At 38.3% G+C, this 16547-nt stretch overlaps 1 protein-coding gene across 4 annotated transcripts in view; it reads right to left on the bottom strand.

Annotated features, from left to right (window-relative positions):
- Positions 1-6042, bottom strand: part of adamts14 (ADAM metallopeptidase with thrombospondin type 1 motif, 14) — a 108957-nt gene extending 102915 nt beyond the window's left edge. For all 4 annotated transcript variants that reach the window (XM_079595086.1, XM_079595088.1, XM_079595087.1 and 1 more), the window contains exons 1-2: positions 5828-6042; positions 4791-5167 (exon numbers count right to left, since the gene is read on the bottom strand). In XM_079595086.1, coding sequence (XP_079451212.1) covers positions 4791-5167; positions 5828-5906 — 456 coding nt within the window. In that variant the 5' untranslated portion in view covers positions 5907-6042. The remainder of the gene's footprint in view (positions 1-4790; positions 5168-5827) is intronic.
- Between the last annotated feature and the right edge of the window lie 10505 nt (positions 6043-16547).

Here is a 16547-nt window from a genome sequence, read left to right as displayed (position 1 = left end):
ATCGAACCCATGACCTTGGAGTTGCAAGCGCCAGCGCTCTACAGCTTGAGGAAAGCCTTTTTTAGTAAACAACTTAAACTGATAACAACTGAAGCATTTTTACACCGCCGCGGGTCTCTGTGGGTCTCAGGTGCAATACAGAATGAGGAAACTCATTTTCTCATCAATAGAAACATGATGTGCAGCGCTGAAGAAACTGGAGCCGATGGAATATTTCACTCTGAATGTAATTTAGCGGCTTTAGACTGAAAATAACTCAACAATATCAATAAAACAAGAACTAAACTTTACAGTTTCACTATAATGAAGGAAACCAGTGCTAAATTCAGACTGGAATACTAATGTGCACAACACTATGTGAAACATTATAATAACCAACCATACGCATTGTGAAAAGTAGTAAACGCTACATTGTTGTCACATGATGAGCTTATCACGTGCTTGTTTACTTCTGAAAGTAGATTCCACTTATTTCATTAAAACAGTTACGCTGCATTCCTGAAATACAATCTGTAAAAATAGATACTTTCCATCTAAACGTGTGAACTGAAGTTATGTGCAAAACTGGAATATTACAGAAAACATTTGCGAATAAATCACATGTGGTTAAGAGAACAAAATCGGCTCTTCCCGGGAAATTGGTGCAAAATATCTGTAATAAAGATGGAAGTTGCTTGAATCAGGGAAAACTGTGTCTGTTTTCCCTCCATCATAAACGAGTGTGTGTCCGAGCGTGTGACGAAACACAATACACACTGTCATGTTCTCTAGCGTTCGGATGCTCGTGTGAGAATCATTCTGATCACACACTTCCACTCCGGCGTTTCAGAAACACCAAACCAGCATTAGAGACGCTGCGATGTGATTGGTCCACTGCTCACTCCAGTTACCCAATCACAGCTGACGCTGAGGCAGATCGAGCGATTTATTCAGGAAATGTGTCCATCTTAGTTTATGCATATCTTATAAAAAAATAAATATCTACCTCAATTTATGCTTATTTTTAGAATTTATGCACATCTTGGTTTTTCTCATTTCAGTGTTTTCAATGTGATTTCCCAAAATTCACATGAAAATAGCTAATGCCTAGTGAAAATATGTTTAAAAAAAAATCACAGTTCATAAAATTAACTTCCATTCGCTAATCACACTTGAAATATAAGGTCAAATCAAGCGTGTTGCATTGTGGGATGCAGTATTCGACACACTGTGCTCTGTTGCGTGTGCACACACACACACACACACACACACACACAAAGATGAATAAAGTCATCCACATTTGCTATGCACAATATACATGCCCAATGCAGGGCTCTGACTGAAATAAGTGTGTATATTGTGCATAGTGTGATTAACGAATGGAAGTTAATTATATGAACTGTGATCTTGTACATATATTCATGATGCATTATCTATGTTTGGCATGCATGCTTATTGAAAATACATTCACACTACCGTACTGTCCTTTTCCACACCGACTGTCAACTCTTTAGCGGAGTAATCTTGAATATTTCATCATAAATTGTGAATGCAGTTGCACACTGAGTTTATAAAGCATTACATCTGCAGATATCAGCAGTTCTGCAGGCCGGACCGCTCTCTCCCGTCCCCGGACTGTGTGTGTGTGACCGGTGAGCTCGGGACGCGCAGTATCGGTCCGGGACGGTGGCGCGGGAGACAGCGTGTCATTGTCCTGACACTCGTTACCTAAGCGAGTAATCGATGTGGCCGTAATGAAAGATCTCATTGTGTGGGACGTGCTGGCGGGACAGAGGCGCTGTGTTCCTGGAGGAAATCACTGCTGGGACGGGATCGGGTTGCCTTGAAAAAGCACTGCAGTTTTCACTGCCTTCCAAAGCTCTTTGATTAAACTAATAACAGTGGAGAGGACAACACACACACACACACACACACACACGTTCCGTCACAGAAGTGCTGGAGTGTGTCGAGCGGCGTGTGACAACAACAACAACAACAACACAAGCACATGCACACAGTGAACAGGAACGCTCTCCGTTATGAGCAAACCTTCCTGTCACATTAATATCTAGTTATCTACAAACATGTTATTTATACATCGTTCATGGGACATTTTTTTCAACATTTTATTTGGACATTCCACTAACATTTTACTAATTGTATTAGAGAACGTTCAAAAGTAACGTTCTCATAATGTTTGAAGAATGATAAAATGGAATGTTTCCTTAATGTCGCATTACCAAGAAAAAAGCTTTTAAAATGTTTAAAACATGTTTAACAAGTCTTAAAAAAGACTTTTTTTTTTACGTTCACAGAACATTCAGAAATAACGTTTTCATAACTTATTGGGAATGTTAGCAGAATGTTGTTAGAATACATTTTGTTAGCTTGGCACTTACACATGGAAGCTTATTTCCACCACAAAATAAGAATATAATAAGGTAATTGAGACTTTTTATTTACTTTTTATGACTTTTTTCTCGGGATTCTGAGTTTATGTCTTAAAATTATGACTTTTTTTCTCAGAATTCTGAGTTTACATCACGTAATTCTTCCTTTTCCCCAAAAATTCCCAGTTAACATCTCGCAATTCTGACTTTTTTCCCCAAAATTCCCAGTTTACATCTCACAATTATGACTTTTTTCCCAGAATTCTGAGTTTACATCTCTAATTCTGACAATTTTCTCGGGATTCTGAGTTTATATCTTAAAATTATTACTTTTTTCCTCTGAATTTTGAGTTTACATCTCGCAATTATTACTTTTTTCCCCCAGAATTCTGAGGTTACATCTCAAATTATGACTATTTTCACGGGATTCTGAGTTTACATCATGTAATTCTTCCTTTTTCCCCAAAATTCCCAGTTTACATCTCGCAATTATGACTTTTTTCCCCAGAATTCTGAGTTTACATCTCAAATTATGACTATTTTCACGGGATTCTGAGTTTATGTCTTAAAATTATGACTTTTTTTCTCGGAATTATGACTTCACATCATGTAATTCTTCCTTTATCCCCAAAATTTCCAGTTTACATTTCGCAATTCAGATTTTTGTTACATTTTTTGACACCTGACCTGACTGCACGCAGAATTCTGAAGTTCCTGACAGAAAAAACAATCAGAACTGCAAGTTGTAAACTCTCATTTCTGAGAAAAATTGTGAGATATGAACTGTCAACTGAAAAATGTCAATGGACTTTATGCACAGCTGCACTACTTCCTGAACTTTAGCCAGCACTTTGTTTCCTGTCTGCCATTATTGGACAAACTGATTAATCCAGGTGTGTCTGACCAACAACAATAATCAGACACACCTGGATTCATCAGTTTGTCCAATAATGGCAGACAGGAAGCAAAGTGCTGGCTAAAGTTCAGGAAGTAGTGCAGCTGTCCATTGAGAGATAAAAAGTTGTCTTTTTTAAACGTTTTTTATTCTGTATTGGAAATAATCTTCCACACACACTGGCACACAACTGTGAGTTTGCGAGACTCGTGCACTGAGGAATGAACACTATCAAGGGTGTTTAAAGGGTCAGAAGAGTTCACTGAATCAGGGGCTCGGGGAGATTTAGGACGGTTTGAGTCTGTGACCGGAACAAATCCTCAAGACAGCGAGTTTCCCTAACTTCAGTTCCTGTTCGGACAGTATGTGGACTGTTGCACAGAACTGATTATGTTTCCGCTGCCAAATGACCGACTCCTGTCATACTGTGAGTGCTTTTGTGTAATGTGACCCTCGGATGAGGACTTTAGAGGGACAGACCGACATCATTAGTGTATGGCCAGTGCTGGTGGGCATGTGAATCTTACGTAAGAGCTGGACAGATTGGAAACTACAGGCGTTTGACAGTTGAACATGTCCGGAGGGCAGCAGATAATCAGTAAACTCACATTTATACAACAGTTTGAGTGCGCCAGCATTATAATGAGTCTGGACGCACCGCTGGCTGTGTCCCAGAACCCAGTGCTGCAAACCTGCACCTCCACTTCTGATGCCCCAAAATACTGTCATATTCTCAGTCCTCTTATGATGCCATATGCTGTACATAACCTCTGTCTATGTTTGGAGAGAAACTGTGATGCCCAAAAAGGCTTTATGCTATTATGATGATGTCCAATATTGAGGCTAGACACTTGGTGTTTTTCATGCATTGGTCAATTTTGAGATTTTGTGCGATATGTCATTTCATAATCAGGCTAGAGGAAAAAAAACATCCAACATACACTTTTAAGTGTTTATTTTAGTGCACTTTATCTATGCATCTGTAGACTTTAATTACAATACATATATCTTTAAAAAAAGTTAGGAATCTCCACTTCAGCCGCACTTTTGTTTTATTCCTATCTTCAGTAGTCAATATTTGTTGACAAGTGGATCAAAAAAGGTCATCAAAGTTCATGTATAACTTCGATGATCCACTTCAAATGTTGACTATAATCTCATTTTATTTGACTGATTTTATACAACATTATTCCTAAAAACATGGTGAAAATATACATATATTTTTTTTTATGTCCTCTGTAAAAACCTTCAACCCACTCAAATATGTAGAAGAGTTTTCAACCTGGCTTCATCCAATGTTCAAATTTCTGTTATGAAAATCTATGCAAATGATGCATATTTAATTAGAGAATTAGTTCAGCTTTTACCCTGTTCACCGGGGTATCTTGCCTTTAAAAAATGCTCCACATCTTTTTATGCACAAAAAAAGTTTTCATCTGCTGGGTTCTGAGACAAAGCTGCACACACACTTATGAAGCCACAGGTCACTGGTTTTTAAGACTCACCCAGTGTGAGCTGGTACTTACCAGTCCATCACAGTTACTGATGGCCACCGAGGCCTTCGGCATGTCCGTTACATCCCCGGTAAACACGCAGTCCCCGAGCATGCGCTCTTTGGCCCGCTCCTCGAAGTCCTCCTGCCACTGGACGAAAGCTCCGGGGGCCACGAGTCTCCTGTTGGCCCTCAGGCGCAAGTGCAGCTCCTTCCCGAACACCGTGACGTTGAAGAACAGCTGCTGCGCGTCGAGGGCCTCGCGAGGCGTCACGGGCGCGTCGCGCGGGACGCGTTTCCTCCCGGATGATGACGCTTTCGCGGAGAGCACGTGAGACACGAACCGGCCGCGCGCGTCCGTGCTGAACGGAACCATCAGGCCGAATTCACTCAACTTACCGGACAGATTCCCTGACAGAAACAAACAGGATTTATCACTGACGGAAGATTGTAGGGCTACTTATGTAAACATGAGATCAAAGCGTGCAAATATGCTAAATTAAAATAAATAAATAAATAAATATGAAATGCATGATCAATTAACTAAAAGAACGGGAAAGGAATGTTTTATGAATATAAAAAGTTGTTACATTATAGGATATAACCTTTTATCAAGTGACTTTGCTACAGTGTAATTCTATATTTAAGTATAATAATGATAAACTAATGTAACTATAGGGTTAGGATTAAGGTTTGGTTTAGTTGCATGCATAATTTATAGATATTACTATAGTAACCACATGTACCATATGTATTTTGACACTGTAAAATAGTGTTGCCCTATTTATAGACATATGAATGAATATGCATGCACAAATTAATCTTTCTTGAGATCCTTGACATTAATAAATAAATATCAAATGTATGATCAATTAACTAAAAGAAGGGGAAAGGAAAGTTTTATGAATATAAAAATAGAATATGAATGATTATGCATGCATAACTTCGCATGCACGAGTTCTTTGTTTTTAACTCGCTAAAAGTTCTTTCTCGTGGAGAACATCCAGCTGTGGAATATTACTGTTCACACACTGAAAAACAAAGATAAAGTTATAAACCAGCTTCTCTTACCATGGGATTTTGCAGCCTGTCTATAGTCCAGAAATAAGAGGTTTATCGTACAGTACATGAATAGATACATATAATCCATAGCTGCCAATGCACGGAACTTTTCTTCGACTGTAAACTCTCGTCCTGGACGCGTTTCATGAGGAACAGTGTGTTTGAGAGAGTCGCGACGAACTGCAGAGCATTGCGAGTGTGACAGAGAGTGTGTGTGTGTGTGTGTGTGTGTGTGCAGAGTTCTGATGGACTGAAGTGGACTCACACTCACACGGGACGTCCCATCACTGACGACAGCTCGAGCTGAGACCGCCTGGAGCTCCACACGTCTTTAATGGGCAAATGTGCTTTCGATCAGAGGGAATTCAATGGCTGAAAGTAGTTTAATGCATTGGAAAGTCACTCTGGTGCTTTTGTTGAACTCTCTCGCGCATTTACACTGCGGAGCGGAAAAAGGCCACTTTTGAAAAAGGCATTTAAAGAGACAGTTCACCCAAAAACGAAAGTTATGTGTACCCTTAAGTTTCCATAAAACAAGTCATAAAAACAGTATTCACTATATTCCAAGTCACAAACTTTGAAATGCAAAATCTTATAGGGTTAGTTCACCCAATTCCTTCTTTCGTTCATCTTCTGAACACATACGAAGACCATTGACAGTCTACGCAACTACTACTTTCAAGCCCCAGAAAGTAAACATCAGTAAAGAACTCCATGTCACTCCAGTGGTTTACCTCAATGTTAAGAAGCGACGCGAGTGCTTTGTTTGCGCGAAAAAACATAATTACACTTTATTTACAAAATACACGTGACACATCAGACACGTGTTCACGTAACAACATCCGCTCTCGCGTCAACACAAATGCATGCCTTGTGCTGCTCTCATAAACACACGTTGGAGATTAATATTGAGTAAATAAAGTGGTAAATTATGTTTTTTTATTTTTGCATGAAATGTGTTTTTTTGTTGTTGTTGTATATTTCACTTTTTTTGTATGTCTTGTTTGGGATTGAAATGGATGCATAAAGAACAATGACAATTAAGGTAGGAGTTATTTACTACTGTATGACATACTGTGACATTTTTCTTTTTATTTGGCAAAACGTGTTTTATTTGATTTCTGTGCATACGACAAAACGAGTTTCAATGGAAAGTAATTTATAGTTCTCAGTGGATTATTTGGATCATGATGTAATTAAATTATATTTACTATACAGTGTGTGTGACCTCTGGTATAAAGAGTTCAAATCATTTAGGACAGTTTGAAGTGCAGCTCCCCCTACTGGACGAGGATGCAGGCGCTCCAGTGCTGATAATTAGCATGTTATGAATAAATTAGCTGTGATATAGATTGTGGTAAAAATATAAACTCCAGGAGCCTAAAAGTCGGATCTTCATCGATAGCAAGACTGAATGACGGCAATCGGTCACTTTACGAGAAGCATCCAGTAACACTAGTCCATACACACACTTCTGCTTGTTAGAGGTCGAGATCGTGTCCATGTGTCCTTCACACACACACACACACACACACACACACACACACACACACACACACACACACACACACCTTGACCGAGCTCATGAGGTCTGACTCAGAAGTGAACTGGTCTTGTTAAGAAGCTCAAGACACAATCATGTTGTTCCAGCTGGACTGAGTCACACACACACACACACACACACACACACACACACACACGGATTGTCTTGTCCAGTACAAACAGTCCAGAATGGTTTTATGTTAGTCATTCATTAAAGGAATAGTTCTGCCAAAATGAACATTGGTCATCACCGACTGACCCTCGTGTCGTTCATCCATGCTCTTATTTCTGCTCTTTATACCGTCAAACTCTTATGATACTTTTATGGTTCTTAATGTATTTTTTGTATAAAGGCTAAATCACCTTTTACTTCCAGAAAACAGTGTGAACCTTGTGAGACGGCACAGAACACGAGGTTCTCCATCATCGGATTATCAACACCATCATCAGCTTCTGTCACGACAAACCATTAAAAAAGTGAAACAACCGCCTGTACTGTATCATATTTGATATGCAAATTTCTAAGGCCTCTAAATGAAATTGTCACACAATTTACATCATGCCTACATTGCTGTGAAATCTTTATTGATTTTTATTACGTAAAATTAAGAACAACTTTTAGACTTCAAGATGAAAACGTCCAGGACTGAAGCAGCTTTACTGGATTATCCAGACATCATTTCATATAAAAATCACGATTATGAAATATGATCAGGCTTTAGATGAAGGTTTCATCTCTCATCTTTCATTTAAAACTACAGAGCTTTGATCATAAAACTGAGCATTTAAATATCATCTTATAAGACATTGGCAGATATTGATATATAATTTTATGTAAGTATCTGATCAACTGTTATAAAGATCTAATTGATTTACATTATAAGCATCAGAATTTCATCACTTTTTGTCCATATAAATATCAGCATCTGCAGCAAATTACATATTTTTGCTAATTTTGGGTCTCTGAATAAAACTGAGCTGTTTTTCCTCCATGTTCTCACTTTAAATGAGCCATAAATGCCTGATGGATCAAATATATTCAACAAAAAACACATGCAACTTTAAAAAAAAAATAGTTTTTACTATTTTGTCTAATGGTTTAATAAACTGTTCCATAAAAAAAAAAGAAAATCTGACTATTATCTCATTTGTAAGGCTTTGAGAGATGAAGTAAATCTGCTTCTTGATTGTATGACTGATATTGAAGTTTACTGTAATTCAGATTTTCAGACGTCCAGTCATAATCCGGTTCCCATAATTCCCCCAAAAGTTAATTTATTTCAGTAATTCAACTTAAAAGGTGAAACTAATATAAGACTCATAACATGCAAAGTGAGATATTTCAAGCCTTTATTTGTTATAATTGTGATGATTATGGCGTACAGCTTATTAAAACCCATAATTCAAAATTAGAATATTGTGAAAAGGTTTTCATAAGCTGTAAGCCATAATCATCAAAATTATAACTAATAAAGGCTTGAAATATCTCACTTTGCATGTAATGAGTCTATATAATATATTAGTTTCACCTTTTAAGTATTCTCATATTCTCATTTTTCCAGTTACAGAAGCAGAGAAGTGATTGTTCACCAGAATAAAGAGCTGTTTATCGTTCACTATGGAATAATTACGGTATGAAGTTAACTGTAATTTTTCCACAGTGATTAACTGAAGCTCATGCAGTGATAAACATGTTAAATGATAAAAATCTCTTTATTCTTTATAAACCCGTAACGCTGAGAGGAATCAGAGGATAAACGGCCTGAACAACCGTTGCATTTCATTGACTTTTAAACTAAAGAAATAGTCCAACCAAAAATTAACATTTTGTCATAATTTACTGATGTCGTTAACACTACTTGACTCTCATCGGTTCTTGTAATGAAAGTCAGTGAGATCCAAAAGCCACTCTGTCACATCTTTAATATCATTATGATCTCAGTATTAGTCAGTAATGAAACACTTCACCTCGAGAGCTTTATTCTGTTGTTTTTTCATGATGGATCAGGAGAAACTCACACACACACACACACACACACACACACACACACACACACACACACACACACACACACACACACACACACACACACACACACACACACACACACACACACACACACACACGCACACACGTTCTTCACTAACACACTGCTTCCCTCGGCTTCAGATATTTCACACATCGAGCTGAATAAAAGTGATGTCTTTATCTCTCCGTTATTATCATTCATCGCTCAGATTCTCTGTAACTTTAAAACATCATTATGTTCAACAGATTTATTGCTTAATATGCTCAAATACTTCAACCATATTAATTCTAATCTGATTATTCAATTACTTATAATTTGGAAACTTGACAAAGTACATTTTCATATTTGATCCATCTTTTGAAATGTTGACATTATAAAACTGATTTGTGCATTTTGATCAACATCAATATTCACCCTATCAACATATGAGTTATTAAACTATCAAAAGAAATGCTGATAAAAGAGTGATTTCACTCCCTTAAAAGTAAAACTTTAAAACTTAAACGTGACCTCAAAAAGATCAAAGCATTATTTTAAAAATTGTTGAATGCTTGAATCTGATTGGCTGACGAACGTTCTAAGGTGTTCAGTTATGTTCAGGGAAACGCACAGCTAAAGTAGTTCCAGCAGATTTTGACCGCATCACAGTTCTGTATCACTCCGCCAAATAATTACACTTATTTTAAAGGTCTTTATTACAGTTGACAACAACAAAAGAACCAAAACCCACATCGACACTGACCCAGCAAATAAATATATAATAAACAATAGGATAAAAAAAGACAAATTATTACCATGTTTAAACCACAAAATGATGTTTTGTACAGAAAGCACATCCTCTCTTTCTCCCGCTCAAACACACACACACACACACACACACAGTCACTCGCGCAGAAACATGTCAGCGCCGCTCTGACGATTTGATCAGTAAAGTAGTTTAACGACTTAAAAACTTCATGACATTTCTCATTATTGAGGCAATACCAGCGCTGTTCTTGAAGCAGATCAACTTACAGTTTCACTATTACTAGAGTCGAACACTGTTGAGAGACACACAGACTGAGGTCATTCACACACACTTAGGCCCTGTTTACACGAGAACGCTCGCGGCTGAAAACGTACAAATATTTGATCAGATGTGCCTTTTGTTGACACGGCGACGGCGTTTTTGGAGCTTAAAAACGCAAAAAAGTGAAATCGCCCTCCAGAGTGGAAATCTTAAACGCTCCACCGCCGCGTTCCTGTCTAAACGGTGAAAACGCAGAAGTCTGCTAGACAGTGAAGGCGTCGCGTACGCGTTTACGTCACAGGCATGCGCCAGTACAGGAAAATAACTAAACATTATCAAACTAATATAGCATTAATTTCATTGACAAAAAAAATAAAAAATTCAGTCATTTTTGAGCGACACACGAAGAGTGTTAAAGCAGCAGCTTTACCGTATTAAACATGACAACCTGTGTCAGCGTCTCTTTCACTTTCAGTGCTTTACATCGCCACCTAGCCGTCTGGAGTGCACACTACATCCAATTTCACACACTTTTGCGTCAGCATATGCACGCAGATTTCCCCCCATAACGCTTGTCTAAACGCAGAATAAAAAGTGATAAAGCAACGCCACTTTTGCGTTTTCTCTTCAGATCGTTTCCGTGTAAACATAGCCTTAATCTCTCTCTCTCTCTCTCTCTCTCTGATAACTGTATTAAAGGATCACTCCACTTTTTTTGAAATAGGCTCATTTTCCAGCTCCCCTAGAGTTAAACAGTTTTACCGTTTTCAAATCCATTCAGCCGATCTCCGGGTTTGGCGGTAGCACTTTTAGCATAGCTTAGCATAGATCATTGAATCTGATTAGACTGTTAGCATCTCTCTAGGTAGGAACTATACTCTCATTCCTGCGTAATAATCAAGGAACTACTGCCATACCAGCAGCGCAATGATATTACGCGGCGCCTGAAAATAGTCCCCAGCTCGGCAACTTCCAATGTGATCGGCACTAAGTGTGTAATATCATTGCGCTGCTGGTACGGCAGCAGTTTCTGGATTATTACGCAGGAATGAGAGGATAGTTCCTAGTCATATTGGCCTAGAAAATCACCACTTGTCATTTTCTGTCGGTCTTAGCACACGATGTAACTACAGAAGAGTCAAGTTTTAAATTGGAAAAATATTGAAACTCTTTGGTAATTTTTTTGAGAGAGATCCTAACGGTCTAATCAGATTCAATGATCTATGCTAAGCTATGCTAAAAGTGCTCCCGCCAGACCCGAGATCGGCTGAATGGATTGGAAAACGGTAAAACTGTTTAACTCTAGGGGAGCTGGAGAATGAGTGTTGCTTTAACTGCTCTCAGTGTCTCGATCCTCCGTTACGAGCTCTAATATGACGTTTTGGAATCAGCAACGGAGGTTTGGGATGAGATGCGTGAGAATTTAGTCCTGCACACAAGAGCGTTTTAAAGACAAAAACCTGACAAATGTCTTAAGATACATAATTTGAACAATGTTTTGAGGTGTGGTAACTGTAGTATAAGTGGAATAATTGACTCCGGGTCGTTGAATTACTGGAAATTAATGCACACGCAAGTATTAACAACATTACCACCTCAGGCGTGCATTATTTTTGTAATAATTCAATGGCCTGTCGTCAATTATGCCTTACTTATTACAAATTAAATAAATAAATAACCAAAACTACTCAAAAAGTGAAAGCATGATATGAAACATGATATTCCAATGCTTTATTAACAACTTTGGAGCATGTTTACAGTTAATTTAAGCACACAAATCGCTTTATTTCATGAGAATGACCCTAAACACTGGCTTTGTGATTTTGGGATATTTGAACGCAAAAATCTTACATATTGTACCTTTAAATGTATTATTTTACACTGAGTTGATTTGACTGAACAAACTGGCCTTTTAAATGAGTTATTTTTTCACTTAATAAGGAGCAGATCCCGACGCTGTAACCCGGAAAGTGTTTCTCCATATGAAGTGTGTTTCTACTGTCAGCCATTAAAGCTGCAGATGAACGTGTTTCTCTAACGCAGTGAATGTGAACGTGTGACAGAAGAAGCTGTGATGATCTCTGAAGCTTCAGTAACACAGTCCAGGGCTCAACTCTCAATGCGAGTCTTTGTTCGGCTCGTTCTTCACGTCTCTCTGAACGCCGGCTCGAGTTTCAGCCTGGAGAAGATCTCAGAGGAGCCGTCCTCTCAGAACACACTCGTCTACAGACGCAGCAGATACAGCCGTGTGTTCATCCTTCCTGATCCTGACAGACTGAAGACTCACGTCTCAGATACAGAACAAACACAACATGATTCTGATAAAGGAACAGCGTGAGGTTGCATTACTTTCAGGAAGTGTTCATCCAAAAATCAATGGCATGAGGGAGATTAAATATCTGTCAGCTGGTAAATTTATCTACACAATTAGATAATTCCAGTTTAGCTCAACCAGTGACCAAGCAATGCTTCATTGTGTTCAGTGTGTGTGTGTAAAAGAGCATTAGCAGTTACAGACACACACTTCAGCAGAACATGATCAGCTCAAAGTGTCTGAATAATGTTTAGTCCCAAATTTTTATACTGGTATGAAGACTTTTTGTGTAGGCTATAATATGTCACAGTTTACTTTATTTTGCTCTCCTCACTTACATAAATGAACTATAGTGTCCTGCACACACTAGTAAAAAAAATATTAAAAACGATATCGGTGTCTGAATAATTTTTGGTTTGACTGTATATCATTTTTTACGCTCGCATGAAGAGGTTTTTCAGGATATTTGAAAAATAAATATTTAACAAAACTGCAATGGAAACAGTTTTTGCGCATTTACAGTCGCCTGACGTAGAGGACGCGGTGTGTTCGGACAGAAGACAAGTTCTTTATTAAATTCATAAAAGACAACAGAGTTACAGGAATACTGGATTCTAATCCTCAAAGAAACGCCACAATCAAGACCTCGAAGCAGAACTGAGTGAGACACACAGAAACTCCTCATATGAGCCGCTCACAGTATAAGAGTCTTTCATTGACATTAATGATTGGATAACACACACACACACACACACGTCTCCTTCCGTTAATAATAATGGCCAGTGCGGTGGCTGAGATATACATAAACCCATAGATATACATAATAAAGGCTAGATGTCTCGTCCGCGCTGCTGGCCAATGGAGGTCGACGTCCGCACCTGGCGGCCATCTTGTCACAGTCAGCTCGCTCACTCGTAACATTGTGTTTTAATGGTGCATGTACTTTTTAAATAACCATAACTTGCTCAATTTTAAAACGGTTGGTTTGTTATAAACGTCAGAGATAGTCAGAGGTAGTTATGACACTGCATACTTATGAATAATTATAACGATGTAATGAATAATTCAGAATTATAGCCACGCTAATAATGTTTGTAAGAAACCAAACCGTTTGTAAATCTGTCAAGATTTCAGCGAGATAAGAGTATTTGTGTTCGTGCCGATCACTCGCCTTACTTACGCCAGAGCTTGCCTGTGACAAGATGGCCGCCGGTGATGCCGTTCGAGACTCCGCCTTATATGGATATCTATGCATAAACCTACCAACGTCCGTCACCATGATTGTTGGAATGACTTATCGCGAGAGGAGCAAGTGACGTTTTAGTCGCATAACATCGGTTAATGGAAACACCGTCATTTCTCAATATGTTTTTGTCAAAATTTAGAGAAAAAAAATCAAATGTTTTGCCCAAATCTGTAATGGAAACGCGCCTACTGATATCATTCTGTGATATCTCTGCATCTTTATAAAAAAAAGCTTGATGCTGGTCGCCAATCACTGTCATTATATGGACAATTCTCCTTTTGTGGTCCAAAAAAAAGAAATATTTGCATGCTGCATTAGTACAATTAGTACATTAGTTATGACTGTTTTTATTTTAGGGTGAACTGTCCCTTTAAGACTCTTACATCCTAACTCTTGGAGACACGGCCGACAGAGAGACTCGTCTGAGGATAAACTCTCCTCTGCGGCGTCTGGCACTGAGCCGCTTTAATCTGAGGCGCTCTGGTTTCATTTTCATTAATCTAAGAGAGCTCACAGTGTGATTAAACCCCGAACAACTTCCGTACCTGCAGATAAGCAGAGATCTGCAGTATCAGTGTTTCAAAGAGAACAAGGCATGTGTTTTCCTCAGATGGACGGGAACCTTTCTGAGGAAAACACGTTTCTGCTCTTCTCACGTCCAGATACACTTGTGCTTTAGGACCAGAGTTGGTGTAGCTAGACTAAAACCATTTCACTAATTGAATAAAAGCTGAAATAAAACATAAATATACTAAATGCATAACTATCATGATCTTTGAGAAGGTGTTTTGTCATTGGCTGAATCCTGGCGTTATTAACTAAACTAAAACTATTTTGCTAATTGAATAAAAGCAAGCAAGCTAATATTATTTATACAGCACTTTCCATACATATCAATGCAGTTCAAAGTGTTTTACAGGCAAGAAAAGAAACAATAAATACAGTAGACCCAGTAATATACAAAAATAAAGTTTACAAGGATTTACTAAGGCGTACAATAACTAAAAATGAAGAAAAACATAGAAAGATACAGGAAGGCCAGACTAAAGAAATACGGAAATAAAACATAAATCTACAAGTGACACTGGAAAAATGAGAATATGGAGCAAGTTCATTTATTTCAGTAACTCAACTTAAAAGGTGAAACTAATATATTATATAGACTCATTACATGCAAAGTGAGATATTTCAAGCCTTTATTTGTTATAATTGTGATGATTATGGCTTACAGCTTATGAAAACCTTTTCACAATATTCAAATTTTGAATTTGGGGTTTTCATTAAATTTTTAACCCAACGTTTGGGTTTGTCCATATTTTACCCAAAATTGGGTAGAAACAACCCAGCATTTTTTAGAGTGTATAATATATTAGTTTCACCTTTTAAGTTGAATTACTGAAATAAAAGAACTTTTGCACCATATTCTCATTTTTCCAGTTTCACGTGTGTATTAAATGCAAAACTATAACTATCATGATCTTTGAGGTGTTTTGTAGCTCTGAACATGTTTACTTGACTTGTATCAGCAAATATTTACAAACCCCAGAGCTTTAGCAGACGGTCACACACACATTAGCAGACGGTCACACACACATTAGTTCGGTGTTTGCATGGTCAACGGACTTCCTCTGAAACCACAGCACAAACAAATCTCATGCAAATTGCTGGAAGCAATATTTTTTTATTAACATGCGAAACACGCAGCTAGTGTCTGCAGAGGTCAGTGAAATCAGGGAAAGCACATTTGTAAAAACAATCAAATAAATAAATTATTGGGCAAAATAATTGACAATTGCATTGCAAAGGCAAGATTGAGATCTGACTAGATTAGTTGCTGCTTACCTGAGGAACATCAACTCTTCAAACTGGTGCTTTATAAGGCTCTCCTTCATCTGCATCTGGGGGATTTTCCCATTGATTGTGGAAATGGTGCATTTGATCAGAAACATGATCTGGGGAATCCGGTTCAACTCTAATACAGCTAAAGGCTTCATCACATCGGCTTTTGCGATGTCATTTGATTTTATTAAAGATGGGGTAGGCGATTTTCAGATATAGGCTAGCAATAGCGAGCTAGCTTTGAAAGAATGCGATCCCAGCCTCTCTTGGCTTTTAGCTATCTGACTTATCAACACGATTCCATTGGTCACCACACTTGGTCACATAAATGTTTTCGCAAAACGGATATTAGGCCCCGTTTACACGTAAATGGTTATTTTTTGAAAAACTGAGAAATTTCCCTTCGTTTACACGCAAACGGAGAATTCGCCTCTGAAAACGATTCCTCCCTCCGGCCAGAGTGGAGATCTTGGAAAACTTTGTTTGCACGTTTGCATATAAACTGAGAAAAACAGAGTTTTCGACGTCAGTATGCGACAGAACTTGCACCTGCGTCAAAAGTGCGACCAGAGCCCGTCTACGGAGAGCCTGCCCACTCCCTATTAAGTCCTATTTTACCGAATTGTGGTTGTAGTTCCACCAGAGCTCCACTGGGGGCGATCGCCCGAGTGCAAAATGAATGGGAGTCTATGGAGCTAGACGGCTAAATGTCTCTTTCGCACGATTGCCGTTGAGAAATCTCAGATTTG

This window comes from Phoxinus phoxinus, assembly GCF_949152265.1.
Source record: "Phoxinus phoxinus genome assembly, chromosome: 21".
NCBI lineage: Eukaryota > Metazoa > Chordata > Actinopteri > Cypriniformes > Leuciscidae > Phoxinus > Phoxinus phoxinus.
The sequence above is the reverse complement of the archived record's forward strand: the minus strand, read 5'-3'. Positions and strand labels throughout refer to the sequence as shown.